Source organism: Ptychodera flava, chromosome 17 (assembly GCF_041260155.1).
Source record: "Ptychodera flava strain L36383 chromosome 17, AS_Pfla_20210202, whole genome shotgun sequence".
Taxonomy (NCBI): Eukaryota; Metazoa; Hemichordata; class Enteropneusta; family Ptychoderidae; genus Ptychodera; species Ptychodera flava.
This window is the reverse complement of record NC_091944.1, coordinates 27,538,961-27,560,913: the sequence shown is the minus strand read 5'-3', so window position 1 is coordinate 27,560,913 and position 21,953 is coordinate 27,538,961. Positions and strand designations below refer to the sequence as shown.

At 37.1% G+C, this 21,953-nt stretch overlaps 1 protein-coding gene across 1 annotated transcript; it reads right to left on the bottom strand.

The window, feature by feature from the left end:
* Positions 1 to 1,647: 1,647 nt before the first annotated feature.
* On the bottom strand, positions 1,648 to 14,947 carry LOC139116516 (monocarboxylate transporter 12-like). Its single transcript, XM_070679130.1, has 6 exons — positions 14,774 to 14,947; positions 6,680 to 6,865; positions 5,158 to 5,711; positions 4,765 to 4,969; positions 4,078 to 4,242; positions 1,648 to 3,113 (listed from the first exon to the last, which is right to left on the bottom strand). Exons 1-4 carry the CDS (start codon positions 14,931 to 14,933, stop codon positions 4,853 to 4,855), a joined length of 1,017 nt encoding a protein of 338 aa, XP_070535231.1. The 5' UTR covers positions 14,934 to 14,947; the 3' UTR covers positions 1,648 to 3,113; positions 4,078 to 4,242; positions 4,765 to 4,852.
* Between the last annotated feature and the right edge of the window lie 7,006 nt (positions 14,948 to 21,953).

The window sequence follows — 21,953 nt, the reverse complement described above, 5'->3', positions numbered from 1 at the left end:
TGACATCTTTATTGTACAGAATACCATGTCTACAATATACGATACAGTGTTTTGAGTGATGACTGATATGATGTAGATAATATTGACGTCAAGGCAACCAGTGTAACTCCTGCAGAAGTGGCGTGATATGTGCACGACACTTCAAACACGTCAGATAAGAAACTGTTTATCCCCTGCTTAGCGGACTGCTTGGTTAAAACAAAGCTGAGAATAGATTTCAGCTGGTAGGGTGTCGACGAGAAAAGAAAGACCGTCACATAGTGGGAGAGGGCAATGCTAAAGGGGCTTTTGCAATTACTGAGAGACAGCGGGAAGTTTCTCATGTTTACGGCAGCGGGAGTGCTGGAAACAAGAGAGTCAGTGCAGAGAGATGGTCGCGGCCGGTTTCACAGTTCTCGTAGAATTCTGATTTCTTCCAAAATACCCAAGGAGAGTATATTCATGTCCTTCCACCTCTAGACAATTTGTTTTTAAATCGGGACGCCCTACTCCTACAATACCCATGTACTTTAGGAATCTTCTATGGGAGTCGAACTCGCAGCGCACCGTACCTACTCTTCCCATAAGGAACTCGGCACAATCCTCTTTGGAAACAAGTATCAACTGTTAACAGCCCATTGATGTGAAAACTGTGTCAGGGTAGTAGCAAGGCAGTTTTAACAAACTTTCGTTGGTCTCGTGACAGATCGGGCAATCAGACCATCAGAACATAATTTATGAATATTTGTTTCGTCGGCGGTAACGCACACTATGAAAACATTTGTCAGTTATATCAAATATTGAATGACCAAATATCGTCCCCTCAGATAACAGCCTCGTTGCCAATGAAAACATAGGATTTGGAAAAACATTATCGGTTTTTGTATGGCATCAAAGTCCTAGACAAATACATATGATTGACCTATCTATGGTAGGCATACTGTTAGTAGCACGACAAAAGTTTATGCTTGAGTCTTTCATTGTTGGGACCTGTATTAGCTTTACAGTATATAGCGTCCAAATACTTTCTTGGTTGCTATACCCATACATACAAATATTCAAAATCTGCCAAGGGTTTTAAAAAAATCCCCTTGTATTGTAAAGTGCCGTGTCACTACAACCTAAGGGTCGACAAAATCGCCATGTTCATCTAATTAAAATCGACCAAAGACGCTTGGTTGTAAGTCTATCACAGACAGTAAGTGGTTCCAATGTTTTTGCTAACTTCAGGCCCGGGTCATAATCTATGTCGATGGATGATTTTTTATATACACAGTTCAATTGGTTATCACTCGAGGCCTTTTTCCCTCATAGCGGATTAATATCAACACATCATCTGCATTCTCTATCCTGCACTAGACTGGTCATAACACACGTAAAGTGTCATTCGGTAACAATTTGGTGACTGAAGCGATGTTCATTAGTGAAATGTGAGGGAATCATTTGTTAAGTGTCAGCCCCGAGCCCCATCAGATCAAATTTAAGGTGTATCTATAGGGAAAGCGATTTTTGTGTAGACTTTCCCTAATTGCTAATTGACAGATAAAGAATTGAAAGAGCAAGACGATGGTAACTATAGGTCACAGTCGTAACCTAATATGCCATTCGAAATTGGAATTATGATAGTAGAGTCTTGAGATTCTAAAAGACAAACGACAACGATAATGCATTGAAGTAGCATTTGTGGAGGGTGCACACTTTAGTACAGCTTTTCAGCTTTACAAAATAGGTTAAAAATTTCTCCATCGTTGACAATCAAACACAATCACGGCGTTGATTATTTCGCAATGAAATAAAAATTGTATGGTTTTTATCCAAGTGGTTGCAATGTGGTTCTTCACCATGGTCGGCCTCATATACGAATTGGTCACCTAAAGCTTTTTAAGATTCAATATACTTTGACATGCTAAACATTAAAGACTTCCTAAAATCATCATATCCATTTAGAAAGAGCTTCATATCGGCATCATGATCTTTGGCTTCAGTCTTTCCTTTGTAATGTCTTTTTGTGCAAATGTGATCAACTACAGGAAGTGAAATCGCTAACACCGATGCAAACAACAAGGCTGATCCTGACAGCCAATGTTCTGTCTTTTCCAAGAAAGTGTTTTATCACGACTGACTTCTATATAAAGAACCCTCTGCTACATATAACGTAGAAGTCAGATAAATTACGCTATACATGCAGGAAGGAAACACACATCCGAACGCTCTGGAGACTGCGTGTGCATCCCTCACATGACTGTCTAGCTCGGTGCCACATGGTTTGCCTCTCTGTATGCCTTGCGGGCGTATACATGTGTTTCTCTGTAACCAAACATTCTATTTTAACCTTTGCCTCCTAGGAAATTGAACCCGGGACGCCTGAACGAACGACCATCTTTCTAACCACCACAACATGCGGAATATTCCTGAACTTGACACTGTGTGTCTAACTATGTATTAAACCTGAATACTATAAATGGCATTAAAATAACAACTGTATGGTATTAAATGGTATAGATGTGTACTAGATGTGTTATGAAATATTAGCTAATGCCATTTATCACAAACATATAAAATACACTCACTGAGGCTGACTACTGTGCAGAGAAAAGTTTCAACTGAAGTTTGATATTATTCGTTTGTCATGGTTGTCGGGAAAGGGACTGCGAGATTAGCTCTTCAACTTCTAGGAAACATTTCACATGAAAAGACGATGTCTATGAAGTTTGACAAGATTCGATTGCATGTGATAATTAGCAAAGGCATTGGCAGATGTTTAACAGGTGTTAAAGTGTTGAAAACTGATTTTCAAATACTTTACCGCAAGAATGTGTGACACTGATTCTATTCAAATTTAATGAATGAAACAATAATATCTCCGTGTGACTCTATTGTTCTATGGTTCGATTTTACTCGGTTGCTTACATGCATTCTGTATGGACTTTATGGAGTTTTGAATGTTAGGTTGGTTGATTCAGGTTTCGTTCCTATGTCATTGTCTTCCGCTTTAGACTTTCCCTGACAACATCCGAGTTTGCCAAGTTTATTTATCATTGGAAGGAAAGCTGCTAACATGGATCCGAGCAACCACAATGATCCTGATAACCAATAAAATCCATCGTATATACCTGAAGAATCGCGCATCCAACCTACAGGGAGAAAATATGATACTGTATGGCATGTATATGTCAAAAATTTGTGTCTTTTCTAATTGGCATTACCATTTACTTGTACAATTATTTGCAAAAAGTTTCATTCCCAGACGAAGGCTAACACATTTTTTCATAATGAAAAGACCTGTCCCTTTGCGTATTTTCTGTAAAAAAGGGGATATCTACGACAAATTGAATTACAACAGAAATTTGAATATAATGATTTTTAGTGTTTTGGTTTCTCTGTCAGAAACACGCCAACTGCGGGTTGTCTATTTAGAGCCGCCATAATTACATGACCAGGATGCTTTTAAGAATGCACTAGTACTTTGTCTGGATTAAGGTAGAATGCGCTTCAGGACCAGTTATTCGTACTCTTAGACTTTTACAATATGTTTTTCGTTTGCCACTTGGGGGGCTTATTTCAAAACTTATGGATTAGATATAGCCTTCACTGGCTTCGTTTGCGAAAATCATGGGGAAGATCACTTTTCCCCATCCCACAGAGTTGATACAGGAATAATTGCCTTTTTGAATTCCAAACAAAATCTTATGTATTTCTCTAGGTCCAATCTGCGTTTTATCTTTGATTTCCGAAGAGAATGGTTGAAAGTTCCGTGGAGGAAAGTTTGAGCAAAAGTGTAGTCTTTCACTGTCCTTAATAAAATGTGTTAAAATTGGTCCAGAGAAAGTGATTTATATGGGGCACAGGTTGAACTAGATGATAACTTGCGCCATTACAAAAGAATTTAGTCAAATGTTTACAAACTGGTTTACCCAGCTTAGTGGTAATAAATGGCTACACTATCTCTGGGAAAATGCACCAGTTGCTAAAGCAAGTAAGACTTAAAGCAGTCCTCAAATGTGTTTATAATTTTAAAATAAACGCTACGCATGCATGGCGTCATTCATAGCTTGTTCCATCGTTCGAAATATTGTGCGACTCGTCTGCAAACTTTACCTCCCAACGGCCCGATGAAGAGAGAAAGTATTCCAAGAACATGGACTAGTAAACACATCGCTTGCCCTACTCTCTCATCTCCAAGGAAGTGCTTTATCACAATTGGCCTGAACACAAAGTATCCTCCATTACATATACCGTAAACTGCAAGCAAGATGACTTGTGCTACATTGTGAAGATAAGAAAATAACAAAAAAAACATATAAGTACTGCAAGGTAAAAAGTCAAAGCTGTGCTGTCGTTCCTTTCTGACTACGGCAGAAATGACAACCTTTTTTGGGAAACTCGATGAGAAGACAGGAAATGTAAAATGTGGTTGGGAATTACGCGATGGAGAGTTGCAATCTCTAAGAGTTTGTTGGTAATTAAATACAAGGTAACAAGGCTATTTATTATGTCTTATGATGGTGTAAATAAAAATCACTGAGAATACGTATAGAAGGAATTTGTCTTTTTATTCTTAATTGAAATACATGTAGGCCTATATGTTGACAAAATAGCGCAACATTGGCACTACATTTGCAATACTCTTTTACTTGACAAGAAATAAACAGTTTGCCACTCTTTTTCCCTATCTATTCATTTATATTGGAAAACATGTCATTACCGCTGCTATATTCTATCGGCAAAGCAGTTCGGCCAATAATCCAAAAGATACTGATACTGATATTTAGTACGAATACTTACATGTAAAGGATCTTGCGTATATACTGATAATTAGTGAAACCCCACATGCAAATATGACGACTGCATAAGTTATGGACGGATTAAGACATCATATCTGACCTGCCGCGCCGAAACAAGGTCGCCCAATTAACTGTACCAATCCCATGACGGCCGGTATGTATGCGCCAAAACTGTCTGCTATACCAAAATCACGGGCACGTCTTACCTTCAAGCAAGAACAAATTGCGAGAAGTAATGTGACAAAACAAATTATTTAGGATATTCGGACGATTTGTAGCTGTAATTATTAATCTCTACTTGTGTGAGGGTGTAAGTAACCGTAGGAAACTGCAGTTTAAGAAAAATTTCGCAGCATGAAACAACAGCAAATTTGTTTGTGTAGCTACTACTTACAAGATGCACTGCAGTTGAATTGGTTCCAAAGACTTGTCCTATGCCAATAATGCAAAATGTTATGAAAACGGGTTCTTGAAATAAAGAGATGTCGTATATTGATAAAAAATACGATTTAAAACACCGAGCAAATGTTGTTTTTGGTTTTTGAAGCACGGTCTTGCTCGTCTCTCTTATCATCTCATATGATTCCGTAGAATCTTCATCCTTTGAGTCGTTTTCTTCAGTGATAAAAATCTTCTTGTTGCAAACCTCGTCCTTCTGTGACCTTTGTAAACCCATGTCAGGTGATCTGTGCTTTGCACTTTGCCGATTTGCTCCTAGAGGTCGCATGAGGGCTCCTGCCACGCATAGGTGTAAAGTAAACGCTGACATAATTAGAAGCATTCCTCTCCAGCCATACCGATCCACCATCATTTGAGTAACGACGGATAAAACAAACTGACCTGCACCTGATCCCGCCATGGCCAGTCCAATAGCGATGGGGAATCGCTTCTTGAAATGTATGCTGACGATTTCTATACAGGTCACATAAGCTAGACCCATTCCTGCTCCTAGAGTGTAAAAAGAGAGCTTTGTATACAGTAATTGATTTTCTTATGAGAATTTAAAAAACATAGTTTTATGTATCTTAATTGGTTGAATGTAGGAATCACAGGAGAAAAGGCATGACAAGGTATGACAATTATAGTTATACAGACTTATTGAGAATAATTCGAGAGGTGGATGGCCATTTGTAGTATGGCAAGACAGGAAGTAGTTACTGAATATTATTGAATTTGCTTTTAATGTAATACGCCTCTCTACAGCCTACCTGTACCACTGCGATTGGAAATGTAGTGTCTTGAAAATCTGTGAGACAAATCTTAAACCGTTTAAATAAAAAAATTGAATATTTTTTAAATCAAGCGTTTGTTTTTCATACACTCTATTAAGTACAAGGACGAAGTTGTTCCTTCCCTATAATGAGCTTGCACATTCGTGTAGTGGCCCTACTTAAGTATTGTAGGATTTCATGTTTATGGCTGCATATACTGCACATATCATTTCTTTTTCAATTGTATTTTGCTGATCTATCCAAAGACGATAACTGAGTTTTATCGTATAACCAGCGATATTCATATGTCCATAAAGTGTTGCACTAAATTTAGATTTTTCACTATCAATGGTGCCATTTTTGTGAATTTAACCAGAAAATAAAATATTAAAAGATAAATAGAATGTTGTTTTTTTAATTGAGAGCGACAACCGAATCGTACCATTGCTTTACAGCTGTCCACTACATTTACAGATATATCTCGCGGGCAAGGGATATTTACTTCCTGCACCACAAGTAATCCTAACTTCAGCTATAAATAAATTTGAATTAAAAATGACCAATGCTATTGTATTTCCATTTTCAAACAGGAAATGACTCGTCACTGATCCCGATATGTTCTGGCAAGGCAAGGTAGTAAAGTGCAGAACTATTCCGGCAAACACAATATGTAACCTTTTTGGAGATATGAATATTCAATGTTACCTGTTAAGACTCCGTAAGTGAAGTACAACTGGTATACGTGTATTGTGAACCCACTTGTAAGAATCCCTAGTGATGTTAAAACACCAGCAGCCATAACAGTTTTTCTGTGTCCAAATCTTTTTGAAAAGGCCACTCCATAACTTGTCGATATTACGAAGGCGACATCAAATATCCCTGAGATCCATGCTACAAATGGTTCAAACGTATCGAATAGAAATATTAAAGTGAAATCTGACAACGTGACAACAATACCCAGGTATAGATAATTTTTTACCAACTTTAATGAAGCATTTATCATACATATATACATACATACATACATACATACATACATACTATACATACATACATACATACATACATACATACATACATACATACATACATACATACATACATACATACATACATACATACATACATACATACATACATACATACATACATACATACATGCATACATGCATGCATGCATGCATGCATGCATGCGTGCGTGCATGCATACATACATACATACATACATACATACATACATACGTAATACATACATATATATATATATATATATATATATTGTTATGTAGGTCATTTCCCCACACTCATCATGACCTGAGTTCAATTAGTCTAGAACATTCTCAAGGTCACTGCCCTTGATGACCTCACAACCTTGAATTCAATTAGTCATGTTTGGAATGTTCTGGAAAGTTGATTAGTTGTGTAAGGGAGATAATTTTAGAACTGTAATTAGCATGTCAATAAAAGTTCTAGATTGTTCTTATATGCCTTTATAAAAGGGACGTGCACAGCTTCCAGTCAGACTTTTGGGATCGTGTCTCTTGTGTGTTACTAAACTCCAGCAGTAGTCATTCTCAAGACTTTTCAAGACCTTCACTGTCAACGCTGGATTTATACTGTGGACTTTGTGCAGCTTCAAGCCTGCAAGCCAAAGGACTGTTCATTCATCCGACTGACTGTTACAACTCTGAGACTGGAGCTTTGCCGTCCCAGCTGAGATAAGTAGTCTGTACACTCTTAAAGCTTGTACTCTATCCCTGACTTAGCAATTAGTTTTATTTTTGTAATAAATTTTGCTTAAACGTTAACTGCTGAGTTCACCCTTTTGTTCGTTTTCTCTGCACGTAACAAATTGGGGGCTCGTCCGGGAGACGAATATTTTGAGCCGTTTGACAACATTTTGACATCTTTTCAAAACTACTTTACACTGTGAACTCAGCGAAATTCAATCATGGCGGAATTCAAGCCAGACGAATTTATGGATGACCTTGATCAGGACACATTTAATTCCCTCAGAAAAGACAACCTCATAGCACTGTCAAATTTCCTTAAAGTAGATGTCAAAAGATCTATGCGCAAGCGAGAAATTCAGTTCAAGATTGCAAAACATTTAGTTAATTCTGGCCATTTTGAGGAGTCTGCCTTAAAAGATTATGAGCCTGAGTCTTCCTTCGAACTCAAAAAATTAGAATTAGAAATACAGGCAGATTTGGAGCTTAAGAAATTGGAATTAGAAAAGGAAAAATTGCAAATGGAAGAAAGGGAAAGGCAGGAAAAATTACAAATGAAAGACAAAGAATTACAAATGAAAGACAAAGAATTACAAATGGAAGAAAGACAGAGAGAAAAGGAGAGAGAATTGGAAGAACATCGACTACAGTTAGAAATGAGACGTTTAGAGCTTGGACAATCAGGAAAATTCTTCCCTTCAGACAAGTTTGACATCACTAAGCATTTCAGGTTAGTTCCCCCTTTCCAAGAAAAGGATGTTGATAAATATTTCCTTCATTTTGAGAAAATTGCTCAGAGTCTGAATTGGCCTAAGGAGTCCTGGTCTATGCTTTTGCAGAGTGCTTTGGTGGGTAAAGCCAGGGAAATTTATATTCAGTTGTCAGTAGAGCAGGCTTCAAATTATGATTCTGGGAAGGAATTAATTCTCAAGGGCCATAAGTTGGTGCCTGAAGCTTACCGTCAGAAATTTTGGGATTGTGAGAAGGTGAAGGATCAAACTTATGTTGAATTTGCTCGAACAAATAAACAACAGTTTGATCGTTGGTTTTCTTCCGAGAAGGTCAGTCAGAATTGTGAAAAAAATTAAGACAACTTGTTTTGATTGAGGAATTTAAAAGGTGCATTCGGAGTGACATCAAGACATTTATCAGTGAACAAAAGGCAGATACGTTGGAGGTTGCTGCACGTTTAGGCGATGATTATTCATTGACCCATAAATCTTGATTTCTCAGCAAACCATTCCAGTCCTTTTCATACAGAAACAATGCAGGGAAATTTAACTCCTCCTTTTCATCCAAGAATTTCTCAAAGGAGAGTAGAAAATCAAATGACAACAGTTCACAAAATTCAAGTAACACTCCCACATCATCAGATCCAAGTCTCAATCTCCTTCTGACAAACAGTTCGGTACACTTTCTTGTAATTATTGTAAGAAAGACGGCCATTTAATGTCAGAGTGTTTCAAATTGAAAAGAAAACGTGAAGGTCAAAGTGGTCAAAGTGGATCTAAGCCAACCGGCTTTATTTCTTCATCAACTCAATTAGAGTCTAATAATGTGTGCAACACATTTTCTGAGGTTAAATCCCTCTCATCCCCAATAATGAGGTCAAGGTCAATTCTTCTCAAGATAGCATTATGGGTATTTTCGAACCATTTATTCACGATGGTTTTATATCACTTTCTAGTGATTTTTCTTCCGCTACCCCTGTCAAAATTTTAAGAGATACCGGGGCTTCCCGTCTCTTTTGTTGGCAGATACCCTGCCGTTTTCTGAAAAGTCATTTCAGGTTCTAAAGTTCTTATTAAGGGGGTAGATTGTAATGACTACATTCCTGTTCCTCTCCATAATGTCTATTTGTCTTCGGACTTTGTTCTGGACCTGTGGCTGTAGGTATTAGGCCTTTTTTGCCTTTTGAAGGGATTCACCTTCTTCTTGGAAACGACCTTGCTGGGGACAAGGTCATTACTAATCCACTTGTGACTGATAATCCTAGTTTAGATCAGGATCCAGAGCCAATTGAACAAGAGATACCCGATTTATTTCCTTCATGTGCCATTACTCGAGCCATGTCAAAGAAAACTTCCGAGAATCAAATACTCTCAAAAATAATGTCACAGATGTTGACTTAAAGACACCTTTCTCAGTCAGGTGTTTGACACGGATCATTCCGTTATCCCTCGTGGATTTGAAACTTCCAGTAAAACTTCTGCTGACCAAAGTCAGACATTTTCTAGATCAAATCTCATTGCAGAACAACACAAAGACCCAGATATTTTGTCTTTGTTTGACAGGGTAGATGATGAAGGTAAAACTTCAGATAGCTCTGTTTCCTATTATACAAAATCTGGTATTCTCATGCGTAAATGGAGACCTCCAGATGTCTTGGTTGATGACGATTGGGCTATAAAACATCAAATTGTTGTTCCAAAGCCCTATCGTGCTGAAATATTGCGCCTAGCCCATGAAACCCCCTGGGCTGGTCATTTGGGAGTAAGGAAAACTTATCACAAAATTCTCAGTCACTTTTATTGGCCTAATCTCAGGCAGGATGTAGCACATTTCTGTAAAACCTGTCACACATGTCAAATGGTAGGAAAGCCAAATCAGACCATTCCAAAGGCCCTTTACAGCCAATTCCTGCATTTCAAGAACCATTTAGTAGGATACTAATAGACTGTGTTGGGCCCTACCAAAAACAAGATCAGGAAATGAGTACATGCTGACAATTATGTGTACATCAACTCGGTTCCCAGAAGCCATACCACTGAGAAATATAAAGACAAAGACTATAGTGAGAGCTTTAGTCAAATTTTCACTTTATTCGGCCTCCCTAAATGTGTCCAGTCCGATCAAGGCTCCAACTTTATGTCTGGTATTTTTCAACAAGTAATGGATCAGCTAGGCATTAAACAGTATAGGTCATCCGCCTATCATCCAGAAAGTCAGGGTGCTCTTGAGCGATTTCATCAAACTTTGAAAAACATGGTTAGGACCTACTGTTTTGACACAGAGAAGCAGTGGGATGAAGGAATTCATTTTTTGCTCTTTGCTGTTAGAGAGTCAATTCAAGAGTCTCTTCGTTTTAGCCCATTTGAGCTTGTATTTGGACATACAGTCCGTGGCCCACTTAAGCTCGTTAAAGAGAAATTCCTATCAGACGATGATGATTGTCTGAATATTTTGCAATATGTCTCAGATTTTCGTACGAAACTCTCTAAAGCATGTGAATTAGCCAGAGAAAATCTTGAGTCATCTCAGCAGTCAATGAAAATCAAATTGATAAAAGCACCTCAAAACGGAAGTTTGAACCAGGTCAAAAAGTTCTTGTTCTACTTCCAATTCCTGGCAAACCACTCCATGCTCGTTACTTTGGGCCATATCTAATCGATAAGAAATTGAGTGATTTAAATTACATCATAATAACACCTGACAGGCGAAAACAAAAACAGCTATGTCACATAAATATGCTTAAGCCATATTTGGATAGGGATAATCCTACTAAAACACAGCCTGTCAGTGCAGTCAGTTCAAGACATTATGAAGATAGCGATACTGAAACTGACTTGTGTTAAAATACTCTAAATTCAAAGCAGGGCTCGGTCAAACTTTAGAATTCAGAAATCCTGGAGAATCTGGAGTCTACAAAGTTGGCACACCTCCAGCCGTCACAACTAAACATGTGAAAGAACTGCTCCATGAATATAAACACCTGTTCCAAGATATTCCAACCAGGACAAACGTCATCTATCACGATGTTGATGTTGGGGACAGTAAGCCTGTAAAACAACGTCCATACAGACTGAATCCAACGAAAGCAAAATATCTCCAGGAAGAAGTCAAATACCTGCTGGACAATGACTTTATTGAACCCAGTAAAAGTAACTGGAGTTCGCCGTGCATACTTGTTCCCAAATCAGATCACAGTTATCGTATGTGCACGGACTTTAGGAAGGTCAACACTTTAACAAAGACAGACACTTTCCCAATCCCGAGGATTGATGACTGCATCGACCGAGTGGGAAAAGCCAAGTATGTGACGAAATTTGACCTACTGAAGGGATTTTGGCAAGTCCCTCTGACAGATCGTGCTCGTGAAATATCGCCTTTGTTACGCCAGACGGATTGTTCCAGTACAAGGTGATGCCATTTGGAATGAAGAACTCTCCGGCAACGTTCCAACGGATGATCAACGACGTCATATCCGGGCTAGACGGGTGTGCAGCTTACGTTGACGACGTCATTCTGTATAGTGACACCTGGGAGGAACACATCAAGCTCATGCGGAAGTTCTTTGAGAGACTGAGTAAAGCAATGTTGACTGTCAACCTTGCCAAATCTGAGTTTGTATGGGCAAGGGTAACTTACCTCGGACATACTGTAGGACAGGGTGAGGTAAAACCTGTTGATGCCAAAATCAGTGCCATTTCAAGTTTTCCCATACCAAACTGCAAACGACAACTGATGCGCTTTCTCGGTATGGCTGGTTACTACAGAAAATTCTGTCCAAATTTCTCCACAATTACTGAGCCTTTGACTAACTTACTTAAAAAGAAAGTAAAGTTTGTTTGGTCAGAGCAATGCCAACAGGCATTTGATACACTTAAAGCCATACTGCAAAGTGCCCCAGTGTTGTCTGCACCAGATTTCACTTTGCCATTCAAATTAGCTGTAGATGCTAGTGATACGGCTGCTGGTGCTGTTTTATTGCAAGAGGATAGTCATGGTATAGATCATCCTGTTTGCTATTTTTCACGCAAATTTAACAAATCCCAGAGAAACTACTCTACAATTGAAAAAGAGTGTTTATCTTTGATATTAGCTTTACAGCATTTTGAAGTTTATGTTACTTCTTCAAATCAGCCAATAGTGGTTTATATTGATCACAACCCTCTTGTTTTTCTGCAGAAATTCAAAGGCAAAAATCAGAGATTGCTAAGATGGAGTTTAATGTTACAGGAGTTTAATCTTGATATTAGACATATCAAGGCAGAGACAATTTAATTGCAGACTGTCTCTCTCGTATTTAGAACTTATTGTTGTTCACACTTTTAAGATTACATTTGTAAAAGAAAGATTTTTCATTGAAAAATTTTCTTTTTTTGAAGAGGGGGTGTGTTATGTAGGTCATTTCCCCCACACTCATCATGACCTGAGTTCAATTAGTCTAGAACATTCTCAAGGTCACTGCCCTTGATGACCTCACAACCTTGAATTCAATTAGTCATGTTTGGAATGTTCTGGAAAGTTGATTAGTTGTGTAAGGGAGATAATTTTAGAACAGTAATTAGCATGTCAATAAAAGTTCTAGATTGTTCTTATATGCCTTTATAAAAGGGACGTGCACAGCTTCCAGTCAGACTTTGGGATCGTGTCTCTTGTGTGTTACTAAACTCCAGCAGTAGTCATTCTCAAGACTTTTCAAGACCTTCACTGTCAACGCTGGATTTATACTGTGAACTTTGTGCAGCTTCAAGCCTGCAAGCCAAAGGACTGTTCATTCATCCGACTGACTGTTACAACTCTGAGACTGGAGCTTTGCCGTCCCAGCTGAGATAAGTAGTCTGTACACTCTTAAAGCTTGTACTCTATCCCTGACTTAGCAATTAGTTTTATTTTTGTAATAAATTTTGTTTAAACGTTAACTGCTGAGTTCACCCTTTTGTTCGTTTTCTCTGCACGTAACAATATATATATATATATATATATATATATATATATATATATATATAACACAAAATTACTTCAAGTACAAAGTAATGATATCTGTTACTTAAGTTTCATGCATCCTGCAATCATCAGACAGAAGAATTTCCCACAAGGACATCTGCATAATTCGATATATATATATATATATATATATATATATATATATATATATATATATATATATATATATATATATATATATATATACACCTATTGACAGTATTATGAAATCACACAACAGACGGGTCACCAAGCGCAATGATAACAAACTCATTGACGTATGTAAATGCTGCATCAAGACCAATTGCCCACTCCAGGGGGCTTGCCAGTCTAAACCTATAATCTATAAAGCTAATGTTATAAGCGATGCCAATGAGACGAAACATTACATCGGTCTAACTGACAACACATTTAAAATACGCTACGCAAATCATGTCAAATCTTTCCGAAGTAAGGCATACGCCAACAGCACAGAATTATCAAAATATGGGCAAACCGTTTAATATATCATGGTCAACCATATCGACTGCAAGTAGTTACTCAAATGTGTCAAATCAATGCAAACTTTGTCTTACAGTATTCATAATCAATGCAGATAAGTCCAGCATTTTAAACACGACACGAAAACAAATGTTACGTGTCAAATTTCAATCCAACCCACCACACCAAATGGTTTGACCCAACCTGATATTGTATGTAAGCATCTGAAGCAAATTTCATACAATAAAATCTACCAATCTGACGATCGCGTGTATGCGTAAAACTCGAGTAATTGGTACCAAACATACTTGATATGTTCTCATATTTAATGTATATATATATATAATATGTACGTTTTTTAGCATAATTTTTTAGCATAATTTGATTGTTTTTACATTTTAAGTTTGTCATGTTTTGCTGGTATTTTTATCAATTTTAAATGTGTAAAGCGCACTGAGACGTATGTGTAGTGTGCTTTAAAGAAATAAATATTATTATATATATATATATATATATATATATATATATATATATATATATATATATATATATATATATATATATTATATATATATATATATACCTTCAAAAGCGCTTCTCTACATGCAATCGATCCGTAACAAAATTACGAGAACAGCCTGGAATTTTTAAAGCTTATTTGTCTTTGAAAGACGCGGTCTTTGAAATCGTGGTCAATTATTGACAAAGCATCCGATTCGAGTTACCCTGACATAAGCAAGCGATGGAATTTTTGTACAACAGAAACGCTACATATATCAATGATGACAAATCAACGCTGTTAAACAAATGCCATATATATACATGATGAGCTGTGTCGGTAAAGAGGCTTAAGATAATACCGTTTATATCGGAACCATACCTGTAACAGCTTTTGATTCTCCGAATGCGTCCAAAAACGCTACATACAGCACCGAAAAGGAATTCACTAATCCTGCACTGATGACAAATCCTATGAATGATGCAAAGACAATCACCCATCCCCATCCACCGTCTGGGGGAACTCCTTTGGCCGCTTCCATTTCTTTTAAAAGCTGTGTGACTATAGTAAAACAGAAACATGACACAATAGATGTATCAAGTAAAAGATAAAATAAAGTTTAGAAACAGTGTTTTACTTGTAACATGCAATATCTGGCTAATAGAGTATTTTACGTTCATGTAGATATAGGTTGTGCTCGATATCAAGATATTCAAGCTAACTGAAAGACCAAAAGAGCCCGATTATTGTCGAAGAGGAAAATGTAGAAAGATTGTATATTAGAATCGGTGTGAGATCCATATTGAAGAGAAAAGAAATTAATACAACCTTTGATATAAATATTAAAAATAGGAAATGGATATGCTCACGTGTTTTACAACAGGTTCATTAATAGTAGTACCTTCAAAGAACAATAAGATATATGTTATCACTATATGTAACAGGTTTTTTTTTAACTTCGCACAGTACTCTTAGAATTTAATCACTAATTACAAAACTTTATTTAACATGCAAATGAGCTGTTAATTAACTTGACACTGCTAAATGCTTCATGGGACAATTAGATATCAATCAGATCAACATTTGTAGCACGTTTTATTTAATTTAGTGCTGTAATTTTAGAGTAATGTCACTAATTACAAAGTTCATTAAATATGCAAATAAACCCTAAATTAACTTGACACTGTTCAATGATTCATAGCACAAGTAAATATTTATCAAATCAGTTTCTGCAGCACGTTTCACAAAAATTTGCGCCGTAATTTCAGAATTGTATAACTAATTACAAAGTTTATTAAATATGCAAATGAACCCTTAATTAACTTTACACTACTAAATGCTTTACAACACAGTAAGATATCTGTCAGATCAGTATATGCAGCAGTTTTCATGACGTTTGATGCTGTTATTTCGGAGTTATATGACTAATTATAAGACTTCATGAAATATGCAAATGAGCTAATTATTAACTTGACACTGCTCAATGCTTCTCAGTACAATTGGATATTTATCAGATAAACATCTGTAGCAAGTTTCATCAAATTTAACGCTGTAATTTTGGAGTAATATCACTAATTACAAAGTTCATTAAATATGCAAATGAACCCTTATTAATTTCACACTACTAAATGCTTTACACTACAGTTAGATATCAGTCAGATCAGTATCTGCAGCAGATTTCATCACATTTGGTGAAGTTATATCGGAGTTATATGACTAATTACAAAACTTCATAAAATATGCAAATGAGCTATTTTTTACTTGACACTGCCAAATGCTTCTAAGTATAATTAGATATATATCAGATCAATATTTGTTGCAAGTATCATCAAGTTTCGTGCAGGAATTTCAGAGTTATCTCACTAATAACAAAAGTTCATTAAATATACAAATGAGAAGATAATTGACATGACACTCACACTAACAGTCTCATCATAATGTTCTGAGACTGTCATCTGTGAAAAGTTTCATGAAATTTGGTGCAGTATTTTTTGATATATGTCTACACTGTCATTACCGTCTCCATAGGGAAACCATTGTACGGAAAAAAAAACAATATTGCATAACTTCATTAATATGCAAGCCACACTAACCAAAATCTAATCAGTTCTTGCAAGTAGCATATAGTACCTGGTACCAAATCTGACTTGAATCCGTTTAGCATTTTTGAGTTGTCGTGTAAACAGACAGACAGACAGACAGACAGACAGACAGACAGACAGACAGACAGACAGACACACACACACACACACAGACAGACACACACACACACGGACAGACAGACAAACATCGCTCATCGCTATGACATTAGCCCACGTGTTTACACACGTGAGCTAAAAATAGGAAATGGCTAAACGGCTGCTTGGTAATATTAAGTCACTGCAATTTATTTTTGATAGTCGTTTCAAATCATTTGCAATCTATATGCAAGTGTCTGATTTCACATGAACCCGGTACACATTCGAAACAATATCCTAAAGTTTTCATTACTCATACCGTCGTTGAATCAAGTTATTACGATTATCTGCTATTAACAATTTACAGTGCCCAGAATATATATTCCACTTTTTAGAGTATGAAGACCTGAATCTTAAAGTTTCATTGGATTATTCTATTCACCCGCAAAAATATCTTACGTACGTCATAAAAGTATTATCAACATGGCATACTGGGTTTTCAGTACACACCTACCCAGTCTCTTATCATCTGTTTGAACTCGTACGGAAAAGGTTGGCGTCAACCTATTAAAATCTGGTTTGAAGGATGGCCTACGTATGCGTACAGTGAAGCGACTAACAGGTAATGGGGTAAATGGAGCAAACAAACGATAAGCAGAAGTGAGCATGTCGCCATATCTACACTTTATTTTATTTAGATTAGGTACGCGTGTGACGTCGATTATATTCGCATAATTGTTCAGGAGTAACCTTACTTTATGGCGTGTATATAGGTATATAGATCTGTGAACTTAGCGTAATCCTATGGACTGTACGATGATATGAAAGGTATTTGTTTGATATCAGATTTTGACGTTTCAAATACTAAAGGCTCTACTCGATCGATCAACTCAGTATTTCGTATACTCTGATTTTCTTGGTTCGAAATAGATGTACATACCTGAACGGTCAAATTCATCCTATAAACCGATGGCGGCTGATGCATTGTTTCCAGTGACTCCAGTGACCGTACATGAAATCAACAAGATTTGAGGTTATGCATGCTTTCTTTAAACACAATATAATCAGCCTCTGCTCAGTTGCAGGAACCAGTTAACGTGATATTGATCGTCCTTCTTCCAATCGTCCAAGTGGAATATGTCCCAAAGGTCGAAAGATTAAAATCAAGACCGCATGCTGAGTACAAAAGCTTTATAATGAGGTCATACCATAGAGAGGCACCGCCCCTTTTTAACTTCAATAATACACTGAAAAGATGGAATGATAAGAATAGTGATACACAGAGTATGTCGCTAGCCTGCCATTAATTATTCAGTAGGGAAAAACAGAATATTCAAGCATGCAATACACACACAAAAACACCCCTCCCTTACTTCCTTCCACTCTCTCTCTCTCTCTCTCTCTCTCTCTCTCTCTCTCTCTCTCTCTCTCTCTCTCTCTCTCTCTCTCTCTCTCTCTCTCTCTCTCTGACGTGCAAAGGAGTCAAATAACTTCAGTACACTATGTAACATCAACTACAACTCTTCCAGATTTGTACACATGTGCCTGACAGTACGCATGGTTGCTTCTCGTTAAAGACAGTTGTTTGTACTTTGAAGTTTGAAACCTGAACTGCCACATTGCAAATACCAAGTAACTGTTACTTTACGGGAAAACAAGAGACCTAGGGTCAACTATAAATGTTTACACGCGAAGAGGTATGCATTCTATGCATGTAATTTAAAAAGGCGCTATTCTCTGATCAACTGAGATTGTAACGAAATGTGCCATACACCTTTACCTGGAATTCTTTTTCGATATTAAGTAATTGTTTTTTCTTTCGAAAAACCGTTGAAACACAATTTCATTATTATCACATTATTTACAAAGGTGTTAATTCGAAACGGTTTGACACGTCAGTAATTAAGGCATACAGTTAATAATGTTAGATTATGCGCAAGAATGTGAAATGCTTTGAGTTAATGTCGTAATCGAGTTTTGCTTGATATTAATTCTTTTAAGCCTATCTGTTCGTCAATAAAAGACCTGTTATGTAGTGATGAAAAATACTTCATGTATCAACAATTTTACTTTAATGCCTACTGAAATATATAATGAATCAGCTATGAAGATGGTACAATTCAAAATAAAACACGGACGATTCCCGAAGTAGAGTTAACGTTTCATGCTTATGTGTGATAATTTCCATCATGCACCTGTAGACGTTTACGAAGATTGTTGTCATGACATATCAATTACAATGATTAAAGGACATCATTATTGGTGCATAACATGGTTATGGACACTATTTTCATTACAGAATGAGGTAAATGACCATGCTCAACGACCTTGGTTTATCATATACTTGATCTTTTATTTCAACATGAAACATTATTGAGAAACACATGCCTTACCACGACTAGTTATATGCTTCAAAAAAGGCGCGAATGGTAGATCAATAAGACTACTTCTTGAAAACTACAGACATTGTCTCGAATATGATAAAGTTCTTATATTAACTGCATGAACGCAAACTTAATCAATCGACGATTAGGAATCCCAGAAGAAGTCACATCTTTTTTGTGTAGAATACACTGTCTACAATATTCGATACAGTGTTTTGAGTGATGGCTAACATCATATAAATAATGTCGACGTCAAGGCAGCCAGTGTAACTCCTGCAGAAGTGGCGTGATATGTGCACGACACTTCGAATACGTAAGATAAGAAACTGTCTATCCCCTGCTTAGTGGACTTCTTGCGGACTGAGAATAGATTTCGGCTGTTTGCTGTCGACGAGAAATGAAAAACCACCACATGCAAAGCCATCTACTATCATCTCAGGAAAATTGGTCACATCCGTCAGTATCTCACAAAAGAAACCTGTCAGATAGTTATGCATGCCTTCATCTCATCCAAATTAGACTACTGTAACGCTCTCCTGTTTGGACTACCTTCAAAGGACATCTGACCACAACACCTCTACACTTAAGGAACTTCATTGGTTACCGGTATAATACAGGATCCATTACAAAATTCTTCTGATTACATACAAGGCATTAAATGGCACTGCTCCTGTGTACTTATCAGATCTGCTTCACATCAAACCTTCACCTCGCTTACTTCGATCAAATGAGAAAAGTCTTCTTCATGTGCCACGGTGTAACCTGCAAACGTATGGGAAACGCTCCTTCTCAAGATGTGCTCCCGATTTGTGGAACAGTCTTCCGTTGGAACTTCGCCAGTCGCCTACATTGATCACCTTTAAAAAGGGCTTGAAATCGCATCTCTTTGAGAGAGCTTTTTGATTTTTGTGTTCTTGTTCAGCGCCTTAGAACATTACCTCGTAATGGATTTTGGCGCTATATAAATGCTTTTGATTGATTGATTGATTGATTGATAGTGGAGAGGGCAATGGCAAAGGGGCTTTTGCAATTGCAAAGTGACAAGGGGAGTTTCTCATGTTTACAGGAGTGGGAGAGCTGGAAACAAAAGAGTCAAAGTAGAGAGAATGGTCGAGTACGGTTTCACAGTTCTCGTAGAATTTTGATTTCTTCCAAAATACCCAAGGATAGTGTATTCATGTCTGTCCCTCTATACAGAAACCGGAACACCCTACTCCTACAACATATACGTACATCCTGCAATCGTCTGTGGGATTCGAACTCGCAGCGTGCCTATTCTTCCGATTAGGACCTCGGCACAATCCTCGTGGGAAACAGTCAACTGTTTACAGCCAACGTTTTGATGTGAAAATGTGTCAGAGCAGGCAAGACAGTTTAAACAAACATTCGTTAGTACCATAATGACAGATCGGGCAATTAGGACCATCAGAACATAGGATATGAGTAAAAGTATTTGTTTCGTCGGCGGTAAACGGACACTATGATAACATTTGTCAATTATGTCAAACATTGATTAACCTTATATGGTCCCCTCAGATAACTGCTTCGTTGCAAATAAAAACATAGCATTTGTAAAAACATTCTCGTTGTGTGTATATATATGTATATATATATGACAGTTTTAATATTTGGTAAACAGGTCTCCAGGGATGACCTGACTCTTGTTGGCCTTGTTGATCCGTCTCTTTAACATGCACCTAAGGGTTCTCCTGACAGGACATTTCATTCTCCATTCAGACCTCACACGATCTAGGTTAGTAAAGTCCCTTCTCCATTTTCGCTATGTTGACTTTCATATTATTATATTTATTCCCGTATTTAACATCATCTCAGTTTCTATATTCTGAATACTGCATTTTGTAACCGCCCTTTGACGGTTTTGTCATGATTTTACTTTGTAGTCGTTCCACTTTCCTTTGACACGTTCTATGTTATCCGCTTTTATGTATTGGCTTTTACCCTTAGGAAGGCAATCTGTGCATTACCGAAACCTCGGTTTTATAAATAAAGATCGTTTAAGGTAGTATGCACGTTAAAAGTGAAAGACTTAAACTTTTGCTCTAACTTTCCTCAATGAATCTTTCAATCATTCTCTTTCAAAATCAAGATTAAAAACAGGGGTCACAGTGCAAATTTGGTACTAGAGAAACAAATTGCCCAAGATTTACCGATATTAGAAATTCAAAATGGCCGCCATCCCTGTGTTAACTCTTTGGAGATAAAAAATTGTTTTCGAATTTTGAAAAACTAAGCCGGTTGAAAGTTTTCTTACACAAGAGCTTTAAAATGAACCCCAATATGTGGTATATCAGAAAAGAATTGTAAAAGCTTGAGAGTCTGAATGTCTGTCCCCGAGGTGCGTTCTACCTTAAAGAATTAAAAAATTGGTCGAGTACGCCTTTCATTTCTCCACACTGTGTCAAGACTTTGCTGTACTCCCGCTTCTTCCTATCGACCATAATAGCTGTAGTTGGAATGAGTCTACTTCTTGGAATTCTACACTATGCATTAAACCTAAATACTATAAATGACATGAAAATAACAACTGGTATAAACAGACTAAAACAACGTCCCTATATGAATCATTTTATTGGCTTACCCAAGACCTTTAGTGAACTCTAACACTAAACGACTTTTACAATTTTGCCGTTTTTCGTCAAAACCGGGTTGCATCGAAAGTTACACACATCCTCAATTTCATGTATTACGGGTACAATGTGTTTTAGATGTTACATGAAATATTAACTAATGCCAATTTATCGCCAACATATAAAATACACTCAATAAGGCTGACTACTGTGCATAGCAAAGTTTCAACTGAAGTTTGATATTATTCGTTTTTCATGGCTGTCGGGAAAGGGACTGCGAGATTAGCTCTTCAACTTCTAGGAAACATTTCACATGAAAAGTCTAAGACGATGTCTATGAAGTTTGACAAGATTCGATTGCATGTGATAATTAGCAAAGGCATTGGCAGATGTTTAACATGTGTAAAAGTGT